We start from the raw sequence: 15,163 nt of genomic DNA, 5'->3' as shown, positions 1-15,163 counted from the left end.
ATATGAAAGAGCAGGTGAACAAAGAGTCCTGGATTTACAATGCAGATTCATAAAAAATGTGGGTAATGATTATTCTTATTCTGGTTTTTACTTGGGCATCATGTCAGCCAACGAGCACTGTCATACAGATATAAATAGTTGGTCCAAATTTGTTTGAGAGAGGATAATTGCTCATAACATCCCATGGTGTCGCACTTAGTCAGATGATGCTGCATTCAGTTTCATGTGCATGTCATACCATCACCTTATTCCGTGAATAAGCCATATTTAAAATAAAATGAGAAGTACTTCCGACATTATTACCGATTTATACATTTTCCCTGCGAGGTTGTCTAATGTGTGGAACCGTGCTTATATTGACATGACTTGAGCAATAGTTCTGTGACATCGTGATCCACGGGCCCAACTCATACATGGCAGCTAAACAATCCTTTATTTACTGCACCGTTGACATCCGGCAAAGCGCCTTTTCTCCGTGCCAAGCCACCGCTGCCCGGAGAAAACCCCCCACGTGTAGGAGAGAACAAAGACAAAGACCCCCAGTATGGCCTTTACAGGCTGTTGGGGCAAGTGCTGTTAGCGAGCACCACACCCGGGCCGCCTTTGTCTCCCTCGTGGCGAAGTTCTTACACATCGCACTTTCGTACTCCTTTGAGGCCGAATCAACCTCGGGGAGGCCCAGGACCGGTTCGGATAATAGTCGCCGGTGTCGGCATGTGAGCGGGAATGGAACCCGGGCTGCCGAGTTGGTAGCGCGGCGCGCTGACGGCGACACCGCCGCTCGCAGCAGCGAACGCGGCGACCGGGAGGACACTGGCAGCAGCCAACGCACACGTGCGAGAGAGAACCTCCCCGAAGGCTGCTGACGCTCCTGGCTGTGCCCCCTCCACCGCCGCCCCCGTAAACGTCAGGCGCCGCCTCGGCCCCCGAGCGGCCGCACCGCGACGCTCGCGGCCGCGCGCTTGCGGGCGGCGACGTCCTGGAGAAGCACGCCGAGTCGTTCACGACGGCCGAGCGACCGTTCACACCGCGCGTGCTCAGGTCGGACGCGAGCGCCGCGCTGCTGGCCCGCACGCGTCACTACGCGCCGCCCCGACGCCGGGCTCGCCAGCCGCCTGCCGGGAAGACGTTCGTGGAGAGGGACGCGCAGACGGACCCCGACAGGTGCGGGGGGTCATTGTGGCGCGTTCTGACGTTGGGTGCTTTACGTTTTTAACGAGATTTTTTTTTTTTAGGGATTCCCGCTTGGATTGAAAGCGTTCGCGCGTTAGCTGTTTCCATGCATCTGTCCAGCTGTCTGTCGTTAACGGTGGGGCGTTATCGTTCCCACGTTCTCGGGTCTTTCGGTAAAGTCACGGCGGTAGGTTCAAAGACAATAACAAAAAATAACAAGCAGACAAAAAACTACGACATTTGGATCGCAACACAAGCGGTCGTCTTGTGTTGCGATCGAAACGTCGTAGTTTTTTGTTGTTGTTGTTTTTTTGTTATTTTCCTTGAACCTACCGCCGTGACTTTACCGAAAGATCCGAGAATATGAATTCCTGCAGTCACGAAAGCTTTAAGTCAAAGATTATGGTTCTCGTGAAGATGGTCCAATACGAACCAGATTTGAGTGTAGAGTTGCGTTGCTGCTATTTGGGATTTTTCTCACCGAAAATTGCCCGAATTGATCGAAGGGTTGCCCAAAATATGGAGATGAAATACCAGAGCAAAGACCATCGATGTTAAATTTGCTCATCAGATAGCTTAGTCTCTGCTTAGACTGTCTCTATGCCCTTGCAGTTACTTTTGTACATATATTGTCTTGTATCTCTCTTATGTCTCCTGATGCCCTCTATGCAGCGAGGATATGTACCAGACGGACGCCAATCATGCACGCTGGGTGCTGGAACAGGTGTGTTCACTTACCTGCACCACTGCTCTGCTTCAGTAGAAAAAAAACAACAACACCATTCTTTTGATTTAAAGCTTTCGTGACTGCAGTAATTCATATTCTTAGTTTTTTCGGTAAAGTCACGTTGAAGAGAAACAACAAAATAACAAAATATATATAAAACAATAAAAAAATTCTCACGACGTTTCGACCATAACTCAAACGGTCATCATCAGGTGTGTCGGTTTGCATAAATTTATTTTGAAAACGGCATATTTATTTATTTATATATATATATATATATATTCCATACACCCAGCCATCAGATTTACCATGGAAGTCGAAATAGATGGCAAGATACCTTTTTTGGATGTCCTAATTAAAAAGAGACCTGATGGTTCAATGAGCCACTCTGTCTACAGGAAAGCTACCCATACGGATGCTTATCTGAAACCGGATTCCCACCACCATCCATCACAGAAGAATTCTCTCATCAAGACTCTGTATCATAGAGCCCAATGCATATCCGACCAGGAACGCATAAGCAGTGAACTCAAGCACGTACACCAAGCTCTTAGGGCTAATGGTTACTCCGACTATACAATCCGCAAAGCTATCACTCAAACCATGAAGAAGAACCCTCTTGAGGAGCCTTTCAAAACCATCACTTTACCCTACATTGCTGGGATCACAAAAAAGATCTCCAAAATCTTGAATAAACACAAGATCCAGGTCCGTTTCAACACATTACATAAAATCCGTGATCTGGTTCCGTCTGTAAAAGATGTGATTCCGGACATACAATACCCTGGTGTCTACAAACTAAGTTGCCTCTGTGGTAGTAGTTACATTGGAGAAACCAAACGCCATATCTCGGACCGCATTCGTGAACATAAAGCAGACCTTAAACACGGTAGGACCAACACCTCGGCCGTAGCAGATCATTGTTCTAATTCGGTAGGCTCACATGCCATTGACTTTTCCAAGACGGAGGTTATTTGTAAGCCATCTGGCTTCCATGAGAGATTCGTTCATGAGGCTATCCACATATACAAGCACAGAGACAATTTCAACCGAGAAGATGGATTCTATCTTAGCAATCATTGGAAAGATTTGATAAATCATTTCAGTTCTTGATTGATTGTTCACGCTTACAGTGGCTTTCAGACAGCATACATAAAAACAAATTTCGTCTCCCCCCTCCTCTTTTCAAAAAATAGATGGACTAGTCCTGGGCAAACTGCCAATCGTTGCGCGTGACGCAAACGGTATTTTTATATATATATATATATATAAATAATTAAATATGCCGTTTTCAAAATAAATTTATGCAAACCGACACACCTGATGATGACCGTTTGAGTTATGGTCGAAACGTCGTGAGAATGTTTTTATTGTTTTATATATATTTTGTTATTTTGTTGTTTCTCTTCAACGTGACTTTACCGAAAAAACTAAGAATATGAACACCATTCTTATTGTGTAAAGCAGGGGTGGGGAACGTCTGGCCCGCGGGCCGTACAAGGCACCGCGAAATCATTTGGTTTGGCCCTGCCAAGGCAACCGCAGGCGGGACTCGAAATTCAATAAATCTTGGAGCAAACCTGGAAAAGCAGTTGCGAGTAGCAACATCATCAATACCGGCTAACATCACCACACGCCTCGCCAAAGAGGAGCAGTTCCAGCCATCGCATTAGAGGCGAGTTAATGAAATGTTTGACCAAATATAACGGGCCTAATTTTTAAGTTGATAATTTTGTATGGCCCGCGAATGATGTTATAAATATCCAAATGGCCCTTGGCAGAAAAAAGGTTCCCCACCCCTGGGGTAAAGTAACTCTGCCACATGCAGAAGGGCTTGGGCTACCTTTGCATCGCTGTCTCATGCATATTGTCATTATTAATTATTCACCAATTACAAAATCACCCAGAATGCACCCATTCTTGTCAAGCTAAGCAGGCTTGAGTGTGGATAGTGCTTAGATTGGTGACGGTTGTGCACTCCAGGCTGTCATCAGTGGCTACGGAGCTACTCTGTGGTGGTCAGCAGAGGGCAGTGTAGCAAAATTAATCTTTGTATTGTACTTCTATGCTCCCCAACCTTCACCAACCCACACCTACCAGCGCACTGTTGTATGACCCCAACGACCCGTATGGAATGGAGAAGAACCCTTTTCCATCCAATGCCTTTAAGTTTATCATTGTTTACCCTCTGCTTTCATTCTCCAACACGAGAAGGGTTGCACTGCTCTGTGGAAAAGTGCTGCGCCCTGCTGTGTGGACGAGACGTGACGTGAAGGGATCTCAGAAGTAGTTTTACGTGGTATCCACTTCCATGGACACTGAAGGGTTGCACTGCCGTCTGGCTGGAAAGGCGCTACGCACCACTGTGTGGCACCAGAGGTCTCGTGAAGGAGTCTCTGAAGTAGCTCTGTGGTGTCCGCTTCCACGGGCTGTTCTCCAACACTTAAGTTTTTCACCGCCCTGCGATAGGATACTCCGTCCCGCGACGCGACACCGATAGCATAATCTGGATAAAACATTTGGGAGGAAATCGCCAAAAAATTATGATTTGTGGTCTCGTGTTTGGCGACTGCAGGCAAGGTACACCGAGGGGCTAGAAGCCCCCGTGCGGGCACGGGACTGGTTCCAAGCCACAAGTCTTGCGCCGGGGTAAGTTTCCAGGTGCTGGCATTTGCGTGCTTGGCACAACGAACGATGCTGCCGCACGATTTTATCGGTGGAAGCGATTGTGGAAAACACTGAGCCAAGCGCTGCGGTAGGTGTCGCGATTGGAAATGTGTGCGCATTCTACGATGTTTTTATTTTTGTACATTTTTTACGCCGAATATCTTTGTCGCATTCTTCATCCTCGCCAGCCATGACCAAAATGAATGGGCAAGCCTTTATCCAACAGTGGATTGACAAAGGTCCGTACGTTGTTATTTTTTTAGCGTGTATAATGTCCGTGGAAGATCCCGATCGGCGCGTCGACACCATTCTTAGGAGGGGTGACGTAGGATCCGCTGCCCCAACCACGTGGGGACCCCGCGGGGGGGGAGGGGGAGTGGTTATTATTTAAAATTACTGAATTATTTGATAACGTTCGCTGGAGAACATTTTCAACTGCTTGGTAATTTATCACATTGTTTATTATCTAGCAGTAACCCATTGAAGCTGTCTTAGCTTGGAGGCCTGGGACTTAATAAAAAAAAATGGAAACTTAGATTAGAAGACCGGTGAAATTGGAATAAAATAATGGCAATAACAACATTCGGCAAGTTATTGTTGATTATAAATTGCTTAATTAATAGCTAAGCACCATACATCAGTGTACTGCGATAGTGGTGTGTGTTGTATTTGTTTATCTGCAATGTTTTTGTGAGTGTTCTACCCTATTATCAATTCCCCCCCCACCATATTTCTACGGTTGTCCCTTGCAAACGAAACTTGTCTCGGCTTGTTCTTATAAAGCACTCTCCCGCCACGGAGCTGCGCGAGCTGGCCAGGAGGTGGCAAGCGTAGAGCGCTAGCCCTCGTACGTGTGGGGGTCTCTCTATGTTCTCCAGTTTGCTGCTGCGCGAAGCCCCAACCGCTCTTTCACGGAATTGGCCAGAGGTCACAAATTCAGGAACCTCCTGGAAAAAAAAAAGTTTTGAATCTCGGCAATGGTTTTCCTGGCTGAACGGTTGACGTAAAAACAATTGGCATTCTAAAATAATTGGCATTTATAAGGCAAGGACCCATCTCAAAGGGCTGTCACCCACCGGCCTCTAAATATAAATATTTTGTCGTTGGTTTTAGGTCCAAGCCATCCGCAGCGGAGAGGGCACGTTTACAGTAAGTGGTGTCTCGTGCATTTGGTACATTCCTGTGTGTGCTCGAGTCAGGCTGACTTAGCGGGGAGTGGGGGGATAGTGGGTAGGAAGAGTATTAGTGTCTGCACACAGGAGGGCTTCTCTTTAAAGTGAACTCGCTCCCCTGTGGATGCCCGGCACTCAAGTGGACGCACATCTGTTAGTGCGCAGCACTTGCATGTGGCGCGAGATGCATTGCAGCTGTGGTGCGACTCCATCGTGGGCGGTGATGGAATCAGCATGGCGGCTCTTACGTCCATCAGTGGACAGAGCATGGCTCCACAATGCACCTGAACTATTTATCTTGCCCTGCCAGCTGTACAAATTTACTCATGGTGTTGAAAGTTTTCAAAAATATCTGCCTTGATTGTGCCTTTCTGCTCATAGCACATTGCTAATTGACTAACAAGGCTTAGAAAATAGAGAATGAAATCAGTGTTGTTGAATTGATCTGTGTGTACACACTTAATCTATGTACACTTATCATGTTGTTCTTACCCACAGAGAAGAAGAGCTGAAATACTTGCAGTTTATTGGACAGGTCACCGATGACATCTTGGCAATGGGATTGTTCTCAAATTCGTAAGAAAGCAAACCGGGCAATCCGGTCATTTACATGAGCCTCATACACACTTTCACTTTGTAGTAATTTGTCGCTGGGAATGGTGGCATACAATTGTAGACCAACATTTAGGAGGCAGGGGTTGGTAAGGGGTTGGTAGAAACATGTGGCTTTGTGAAACACCCGCACATGCTGGGCCGCAAGGTGGCCAGGAGCTGGTAGTACAGCAAGTGGGTCCATGAACCTACCTACCCCTTTGGACCATTGAGATGTTATCCCCTCGTCTGTACGGATTTTCTCCGGGTGTTTGCATTTCGTTCCGCATGCAAAACCTCCTTAAATAGGTATAGCCAAACACCCCAGTGCAAGAGGAGCCTTCTGTAAAAAAAAAAATGTCTGGAGAGTCAGTGTGGCTGTCCTGAATAAATGAATTGCATTATTATAGTTTTCATTGTAACTACTGTAATATTGTAAAATGTGAATGCCGGTTTATTCACGTAAAAAAATTCTGGTAGTAGCAAACAGGTCAACTTATGAATTATATATTAAACTGGTATTATCACCAAAATATGCTGCTTTGATTATAATTGAGCATTTATTTTTGTCGTAAATGACACTGCAACTTAAGTAAAAAAAGAATACATTGTTGCCTTATTTTTAAACCATCTATTTGTAGTCACGTGCATTGTCCTTTGTGCAATGAAAGGTACACCACTATTTTCAAACATTCAGGATAGCAGCCAATTTCACAGCCAACAAAGCAATGAACCTATAATTAATCCGTTCACCTGGAAAACGTTCTTATTCAAGGCACACCGTGTATTCTCCCAATTGTGTGAGAGAGTGCCAGATCCACCGTATGCGTGTTTTAAATATTGCCCCATCGTGATCCTGCCGTGCTGTAATGCTAAACGCGCTAGACCCGTATTCTAGGCCATCGGGGTCGATCTCCCGGCATGGCAGTTGAAATAACGAACAAGTTTCTTAAACCTGCCCCCCCCCCGCCCCCCAGCCACTGGTTCATCCAGCAATAAGAGTAGAGACACCGCAGACGATCGGCAGGTTGCACGTGGTTGGGATAAAGTGTGGGTACTCTCACCCTCTTTCAAGATGCCTGGCCAGCGTGTAGGAGTAGACCACAAAATACTCCCCATCGTGGGTGTCTAGAACTCGCTCGAGTGGAAGCTCTTATCGCAGCAGTGAGACATTTCAGGGTTGCGTCAGTACCACTTGTACAAGCTGTGTTTGACGAACAAACATAGTGAAGGTAATAAAAGTAAATAAATGTAATTGTCTTCTGTAAATCATCTCGGGGTGGACGGCCACCAGAGCGGATATCTTTGCTCCATCCGTTTCATTTCTTTGTTACACGACAGCACACCGGTTGCACCATCTGCTGGCCTGACCTCCTTGCCCCCGCCCCCCCCCCCCGTCAAGGGACGCTCTCTGAGTCTCTGTGTTTCTTCTCAGGGGATCAGTCTGCCGAATCTATCTTTGAGTTTGCCCGGAGACGTCGGGGGACGGCTTCGCGTTTGTAAGAGCATTCGAGACTGACCGCCTTGTTTAAGTCTGCGCAGGGCTGTTTCCCCCCCCCCTTCCCAGCGATCCACGTTACACGTGGCCAGCGTTTGTCAACATGCTTTTTTTTTGTTCCTCCTTTGCTCCCGCAGGGTCCTCGTGAGAGTGTTTGAGAGACACGTGGAGAAAAACAGACACCGTCTTGAAGAAGTGAGCTTTGTGCCCGCGAGAGCTTTTTAAGGCTGGGCTAGGGGATCGTCGCTGATACATCTGGAAAGGCGGGGAGAGGGGGGGGTTGAGTGCTTTCGTCTTGTTTCTGCGTGCATGCGATGGTGCCCTAATCCGTGGCAGTGTGTGGTGGGCCAAATTGAATAGGTTTGCGAGTAAACCGTAGCAGAGGATTACCGTGAAGTCACGTACTCCATGACTCGGGTGACTGACTGCAGGCGCGACAAATCACCAGGTTCTACCATGACCTACCGCCCGTAGAGTTCAGTGGTCACGGCGCTAATCTAGGTTAAAAGTGTTCCGCTGAAAGTATGTATATGGAAACAAACATATATATATCCAGAGCTCTGGTCGGTCTCCACGTAAAAATAGATGTGTTTTAGTCCATTAGCATGTTGTCCTTCGAGACCAATGGGATCCAGCAGCATGTATTTAAACACGCAAACTCTGAACTGCTTTTCACCCTCCGGGACTCATCAGCAGTCATGCTTGTTCAACGAAATGCTGCTGGGTCACCAGATGTTATTGGCAAAAGCACTCCCATCTGCGCAGTGGGGACCTGCTGTACGCAACATATATTTTGTTTATGTTGAGACACAGAAGAAAGTTCTGCTACATATGGCATAGTGCTCCACAATGACCCTTAATTAGTTTATACGTGGAAACTATGCTTTTATGAGCTCCCCTGTGATTTAGTGCAACCCGCTCCCGAATGGGTGCTCTAAATTCACCGCTATTTTGTGCGCATCTGTTGGAACTTACCAGTGACATTATAGGGGTGTTTCGATGGCTCCTCGGACCCAGCGACATTCATTTGTCGCTTATCTGGCCGCACAATAGGTGAAGAGAGGTTAAATATAATGCCATTGCCATTCGCCAAATGTTCCATTGTGTGGTGGGGGGGAGGCGGAGATGGGGGGGGGTTATTATTTTTTTCCAGAGCCCACGCATAATGTGCGGTCATTAGGTTAACATGAATTACATCTAAAGCCATCAATAAATGATTTAATCGAATATGCCACACCACACCTAATGCAAGCGTTCTGGAAAAAAAGCAGATTCGTTTAGCTAATGGGGGGGTGGGGTGGGGGGTGAGTTCTTGTTAATCCCCGAGATTAGATCTGTTTGCGTGTCGCTTTGGCTGTGTACAGCTGCTGCTGTGCTCCTAAGCAATCGCTTGCGCTGTGCCGTCTAAGCAGTCGGCCGTCTGTCTACAGCAGCAGCAGCAGCAACAACAACAACAGGCTCAAAACAAGCATCAGCGTTTTAAATGGCAGAATTGAATGCACGTGCATCCTGTTATTGCCTGCTGCCAAAATATCTCGTAGCTGTCGGTAAGCAAAATTTGGCTTACTCCTCGCCCTCGTGGCTTTTGGCGTGCATTCTGCGAGAGTACTGATTGTTTAACGTCGCTTAATAATGGGCTTTTGATTTAAAGCTTTCGTGACTGCAGTAATTCATATTCTTAGCTAAGAATATAATAATGGGCTGTGTAACGGCTCGGTTTTTCTCCAGGTAAAGTTTTTTTTAAAGTAAAAATGTACAATTTGTAGTTTATACTATTTTCTACCTAATGATTTGTGCCTAGTGACAATTGTGTTAGCCAAGAGACAGTGCCACACAAAGTGACATTCTTGCAATGCCAATATTTTATGCCATTTTCACCAGTGTCTTGGGACCAATTTCCTTTCTGACAACAATTGAATTAATCCCCAGGCTTCCTTGTTAACGAGCTTTTCTCAATGGGTTCGTACCTGGTTTAAAATAAATATATTGGTAGGAACGAAGTTGTAAACTGAGTGTACCAGCCTGCAATATATTAATGTGTCCGTCCGTCCGTCCCCTTTCAATACTTTAACGAAGTGAAATCTCGTGCTGTTGGGTGTAAAATCAGCAATAGACAGCGCAGAGACTTGATCTGTCTTATTGCACCCAACATTTGGAAGTCACATTATCTCATTTGCGAACTTCGCTTTTGGGGATGTGGCAAATTCACACACAGCCCACAGCCGAATACCATTTGCGAGGCGAAGTTCGAAGGCACCGTGACGTTACTTTGAACAATGTTCCTACCAGCCCACCCTGCAGGGACCTGTTTAATCATTTAACCAATTGCCAACCATTTTAAATGGTCTCAGTGAATGTTATAATACAAACTTTTGCGGATAATGTAATAATAACGGCAATGCGTGTTCACGCAACCCGTATTCGCGATAACGCGGTTCTTCCGCTGGGGGAAAACGCACCATTGTGACGCGGAGCCTGCACCGTTGCAACGCAGTTTCTGAGCGGTCGACCAATGAACTGCTTTGTTGCGCGCGCGGCTGAGCGGTGTGGAAATTCTGGGTATGCCCGCAAGCATGATGCGGTGCGCAGCAGCATCGTACCCTCTGCTTTGTCAGGCCATTTTTACCGTGTGTGCGTAATATCGTTTCTTGCCAAATATTATCGTGACATTTATTCGTCGTGGGGGAAAATTGTTCTCGCTTAACGTGCATTTTATTTTTTTGCTTAATGCGGCACTTTTCAGAAACTACTGCGTTAAACGTGGCGTGACTGTATGTTCAGCCCTTCGACAATCCTCGGTTGGATGAAGGCCTTCGCAATTGTTTGCGAGCATTGTTTGATCAGATCTTAACGGCGCTGGTCGGTGAAGGGGCGGGGGGGTGTACTGAACCAGTTCAGATATCACTCACCACTGAAGTTAGCTCAAGCTGAGAATCAAACTCGGGTCGCCGGGTTCATAGCACAGTGTGATAGCCACTGCACCACCGCTCGCTCCACCCTCACGTGTGACTGCTAGGAATGTTTATAATCCATAAAAGTCTCACCAAGTCACGGGATTATCAGGAGAGTCGTGTGTTGGGACACCTAATAAGTTCATAATAGATGGATGCCTCTGCTCTCTCTCGAGGCCTCTGCTGTCTTTTGAGTCCTCTGCTAAAGAGAGAGCAGGTCTTGGCTTACCCCCTCCATCCTGTCCGATCTTTAGCTTTCTTAATCATTTTACTGTACAGACCTCATCCTTCAAGTTGTCAAGCTGGCACCGTTTTCTTCCTGTTTGCATCTTAGCAAACATCCCTGCATGCAGAACTTCCTTCATGGCGCTTTCACCTCTTTAGAATGTGTCCGATCCACATTTAGCATTTTCTGAGACTCCTCTCCTGCTGAACTTGCTCTAGAACCTCCTCCAAGTGTCTGCTGCATGAAACACGACACTGGATACGAGGGTTTTCACTCGCCTCTTCAACGCTCTGCTCGTTCATCTTGGCAGCAGCATTCTTCTCTTGCTCAATTCGTGGCACTAATCTCCTTCGAGCATCTGCCATCTTTTGTCAGAATACTTCCCAAATATTTAAAACGGTGAGGATTATAGTGACTTCTCCGGTTGATATTTTCGCAAGGCGTTACATTTTGCACAGCCGGTAGTAATGTTGACGGTGATCACGACGACGCTGCCGCTGCCGCCGCCGCCGCCAATGAATGCAATTCCGTTATGCAGACCAAGATGCGCCACATGCTGGAGGTGCTGAAGAGCGATCTGGGGATGGAGAAGTCTCGGGAGTGGGGCCACTCGCCGCCGCGGGACTGGAGGCCCGACGGATCGGACGGTCCGCTCGCCCGCTCTCGCGATTCGCTCCGCCGCGACGGCGGAGATTTCGATGACGGCGGCGATTCACCTCCGCGCCCTCCGCAAGAGCGCCGCGCGAGAGACGGACATGGCCAGCACGGCCAGCACGGCCAGCACGGCCAGCACGGCCGCTCGCGCCGACCCGTCGACTGCTGGAACGGCGCGGGCGCCGAGGCCTCGCCGGGCCACGCGCCCGGGAGCTCCGGCGACGGGAGAGGGGGGCGGCGCCGGCCTTCGCCGGCCGATGTCCTGCACGGCCACGGGGACGCGTTGCTGGAATTGTCTGGGAGGCACGGTGACCCGGACACGCGTGAACGGGAACTAGGAGATTGCAATATTGATGTAAGTTGCTCAATAATGTTTATAGATATATTTAACAAAAAAGATAGAGTTTCGTAGTTTACTTTGAATTTAATGGAGGACTTATTTGATCATGCATGCATACCTATGCTTCCTCTGATGCCAGGCAATTTTTTTTAGTAAAGCATTTTACACGTGGTTTCTTGCACTTGTGTATACAAAGACAATACAAAGATCCTCCATATAGCCTTAACGGTGCTGTTAGCGAGCACCTATGAAGCTCGCCACGGCACACAAGGGGGTGGGGGTGGCCAACCCCACACCTGGCCCCCTTTGTCTCCCCAGTGGCGATATTTACACACCTCACCAGGTACTCATTTGAGGCTGAGTCGACCTAGGGGAGGCCCAGGACCAGTTTAAATATTCACCACTGTTATTGCTTCGTGAGCGGGAATGCAGCTTGGGTCGCAGAATGTTTGAAAATATACAGATATACTCGTGTGTGCAAGTAAATTTACAATGTTAAACTTTGCAAGTCGGTGTGTACCTATTTGAGAATTGAACAATATGGCTAAACTGGCCCTCGGGTATATCCACTACCGGTCCAGGGCCGCCAATGCAGATGAGCACCGACGCACGGGAATTTGCACAGGAGAGACGCGCCGAGTCTCGACACGTTGACATGTTTGAGGGTTACTGCGGTACTCGGCAGGCCGTGGTCCTAGCATTGACTGATGTTCGCGTAATGATTAAGCGATTGCTTTGTCACCCTCGGCCAGGCTGCCCTGGATGATTCATCGCCGCTTCTCCCAGACGATGGACTGGATGACCTCCTGGCAAAGTATCGACATCGGCGCGACTTGAAGTACGACCGTTTCGGCGGCTTCCAACGCGAGGACGAGCAAGCGAGCCCCCAGCGCACCGGCGCCTCCAGCCCAGCCGAAGACGCGGGGAAGTTTCCGGCAACGGGCGAGTCGAACCGCGAGCGAGGTGATGGTGGCGTTCCAGAACCCGTGGGTGCCACGGAGAACAAAATCGAGGAGCGAGGCTCTGGTTTAAGCCACCGGAGCCGCCAGCACACTGGCGCCTCCAGCCCGGCTGAAGACACGGCGACGCTTCCGGTGACGAACGAACGGGAGGATGGTAACGATCCAGAACCGGTCACCGGCACGGAGAACAAAGTAGAGGGGAGAGACGGCGCCGGCGAGATTTGTCCCGATGCTGCCGTTGATGACGACGACGACTTCTTTGGCGGGGCGCAGACCGTCCACGCCGGCTCTAGGCTCAAGCTCGGCAGGACCATGGTGACCCAGGACATTGAGAAGTTGCAGAAGGTCATAACGAGCGTGCTCCATATCGGCGATGAGAAGACTAATGGTCAGTGTTCTGCCGACGAAGAAGCGGGGTTGGGCGACGAGGAGGAGGGTGATCCAGAGCGGGGAAGTAGCGACAAAGAAGAGGGAATGTCTCCCGCGGGAAGCGAGAAGGACGATGCAGATGCACGAGATGAAGGCGAGGGCAGTGACGATTTTTGACGAGTAGAGATCAACCCTACAACAATAGCCCCTTGCAATGATGTTTCGTTTCTTCCAAAGGTTTAAACCTTATGTCGCCGTTTTATCGTTCACGAAAAAAAAAGTTAAAACTGAGGTTCACACTGCGTGCAGTTCCGTTGTGTTTTTCGCTAATTCACAGAATAATTTTAAAGCTAAAAGATTGTATCCACTATATCCACGAATATACTGTTAACTTGACTGATATATTGTGTGATGCTTTACGAATTGTATATTTTTAGATGAACAGTATTCATGGAATAAAATTAAAACCTCTCGTGAAAGACATTTGATCTTTATTGCAATTTTTGAATCATTTCATCATCCCGGGTTGTGTTTTGAAATGCACCGATCGGTTTGTATCTTTAAAGTGTTTGTAAAATGTACTTGGTGCTCGAACCTGTAACTTGTAACCTGGGTTTGAATGTGGCTCCTTTGTGCTGGCATTGTCTGCAGTTGAACATCTCCCAGGGGTGTTTCGCAGGTCACCTCACCTGAAGAAGCCATCAGGTAAGGACCTATTTTCCACCCCTGACCAAACTCGGCTTGACACACGAGCACCTGGCCAGTTCTTTCCTGCGTTGGGGGAGGACTGCCTCGATCCAGCAGTGGATTGATCATGGTTGATGATGACGAAGTTAATGTTTGACTTTCTGGGTTTCCACAGGCAGGTCGCAGAAATGCCGACTTATTTAAACTCAAATGTTTCCTATTTAAATTTGTGAAAGGTAATATAATGTCCCACTGGCGCCGATCGGTGTGTGACTGTTCACGCGTCGTTTTTTGTTTACGAGCTTACTTGATTGTAACAGTAATTGGATGGAATCCATCATGTATGACTTATTTTAACGTAAACACGTATTCACTGCTGTTCTACACGCATTCTAAAACAGAGAGGATGTATTCATATTTTCATAACGTTTGAGAGTTGGATACAAGTGATGCGGATATCGGATGCAGGAGTGGCGGTGATTTAAACAAATGAACCGTACTGCAGCTCTGGCGAACTTTAAACAAATGGCGTGAACAAGTCACCCCTTGTATTGACTTAACAGCCAGACAACAAGTTAACTGTGCATGTGATGATGTTCTTCAGTGGATGTCTACACTCAAATCTACCTTTATATATGTGTTTATATTCCCATAAGACAGAAGCGTTTGATACAGTGTTTTGGACGCACGTACAGTGAGGGAAAAAAGTATTTGATCCCCTGCTGATTTTGTACGTTTGCCCACTGACAAAGAAATGATCAGTCTATAATTTTAATGGTAGGTTTATTTGAACAGTGAGAGACAGAATAACAACAAAATCCAGAAAAACGCATGTCAAAAATGTTATAAATTCATTTGCATTTTAATGAGGGAAATAAGTCTTTGACCCCACTGCAAAACATTACTTAGTACTTGGTGGCAAAACCCTTGTTGGCAATCACAGAGGTCAGACGTTTCTTGTAGTTGGCCACCAGGTTTGCACACATCTCAGGAGGGATTTTGTCCCACTCCTCTTTGCAGGTCTTCTCCAAGTCATTAAGGTTTCGAGGCTGACGTTTGGCAACTCGAACCTTCAGCTCCCTCCACAGATTTTCTATGGGATTAAGGTCTGGAGACTGGCTAGGCCACTCCAGGACCTTAATGTGC

General features: G+C 47.5%; 1 protein-coding gene across 5 annotated transcripts in view; it reads left to right on the top strand.

Moving 5' to 3' along the window:
* The window catches only part of SPATA7 (spermatogenesis associated 7), a 43,683-nt gene extending 29,870 nt beyond the window's left edge, over positions 1-13,813 (top strand). For all 5 annotated transcript variants that reach the window (XM_076067639.1, XM_076067641.1, XM_076067638.1 and 2 more), the window contains 8 exons: positions 912-1,164; positions 1,846-1,897; positions 4,476-4,549; positions 5,681-5,716; positions 6,238-6,315; positions 7,966-8,023; positions 11,544-12,014; positions 12,752-13,813. In XM_076067639.1, the coding sequence (XP_075923754.1) occupies positions 912-1,164; positions 1,846-1,897; positions 4,476-4,549; positions 5,681-5,716; positions 6,238-6,315; positions 7,966-8,023; positions 11,544-12,014; positions 12,752-13,507 (1,778 nt within the window). In that variant the 3' untranslated portion in view covers positions 13,508-13,813. The remainder of the gene's footprint in view (positions 1-911; positions 1,165-1,845; positions 1,898-4,475; positions 4,550-5,680; positions 5,717-6,237; positions 6,316-7,965; positions 8,024-11,543; positions 12,015-12,751) is intronic.
* The last annotated feature ends 1,350 nt before the right edge of the window (positions 13,814-15,163 follow it).

This window comes from Petromyzon marinus, chromosome 17 (assembly GCF_048934315.1).
Source record: "Petromyzon marinus isolate PM22_M1 ecotype Great Lakes invasive population chromosome 17, UKy_Petmar_22M1.pri1.0, whole genome shotgun sequence".
In the NCBI taxonomy this organism is placed as follows: domain Eukaryota; kingdom Metazoa; phylum Chordata; class Hyperoartia; order Petromyzontiformes; family Petromyzontidae; genus Petromyzon; species Petromyzon marinus.
Note: the sequence above shows the minus strand (reverse complement) of the source record. Positions and strands in the feature narration are given on the sequence as shown.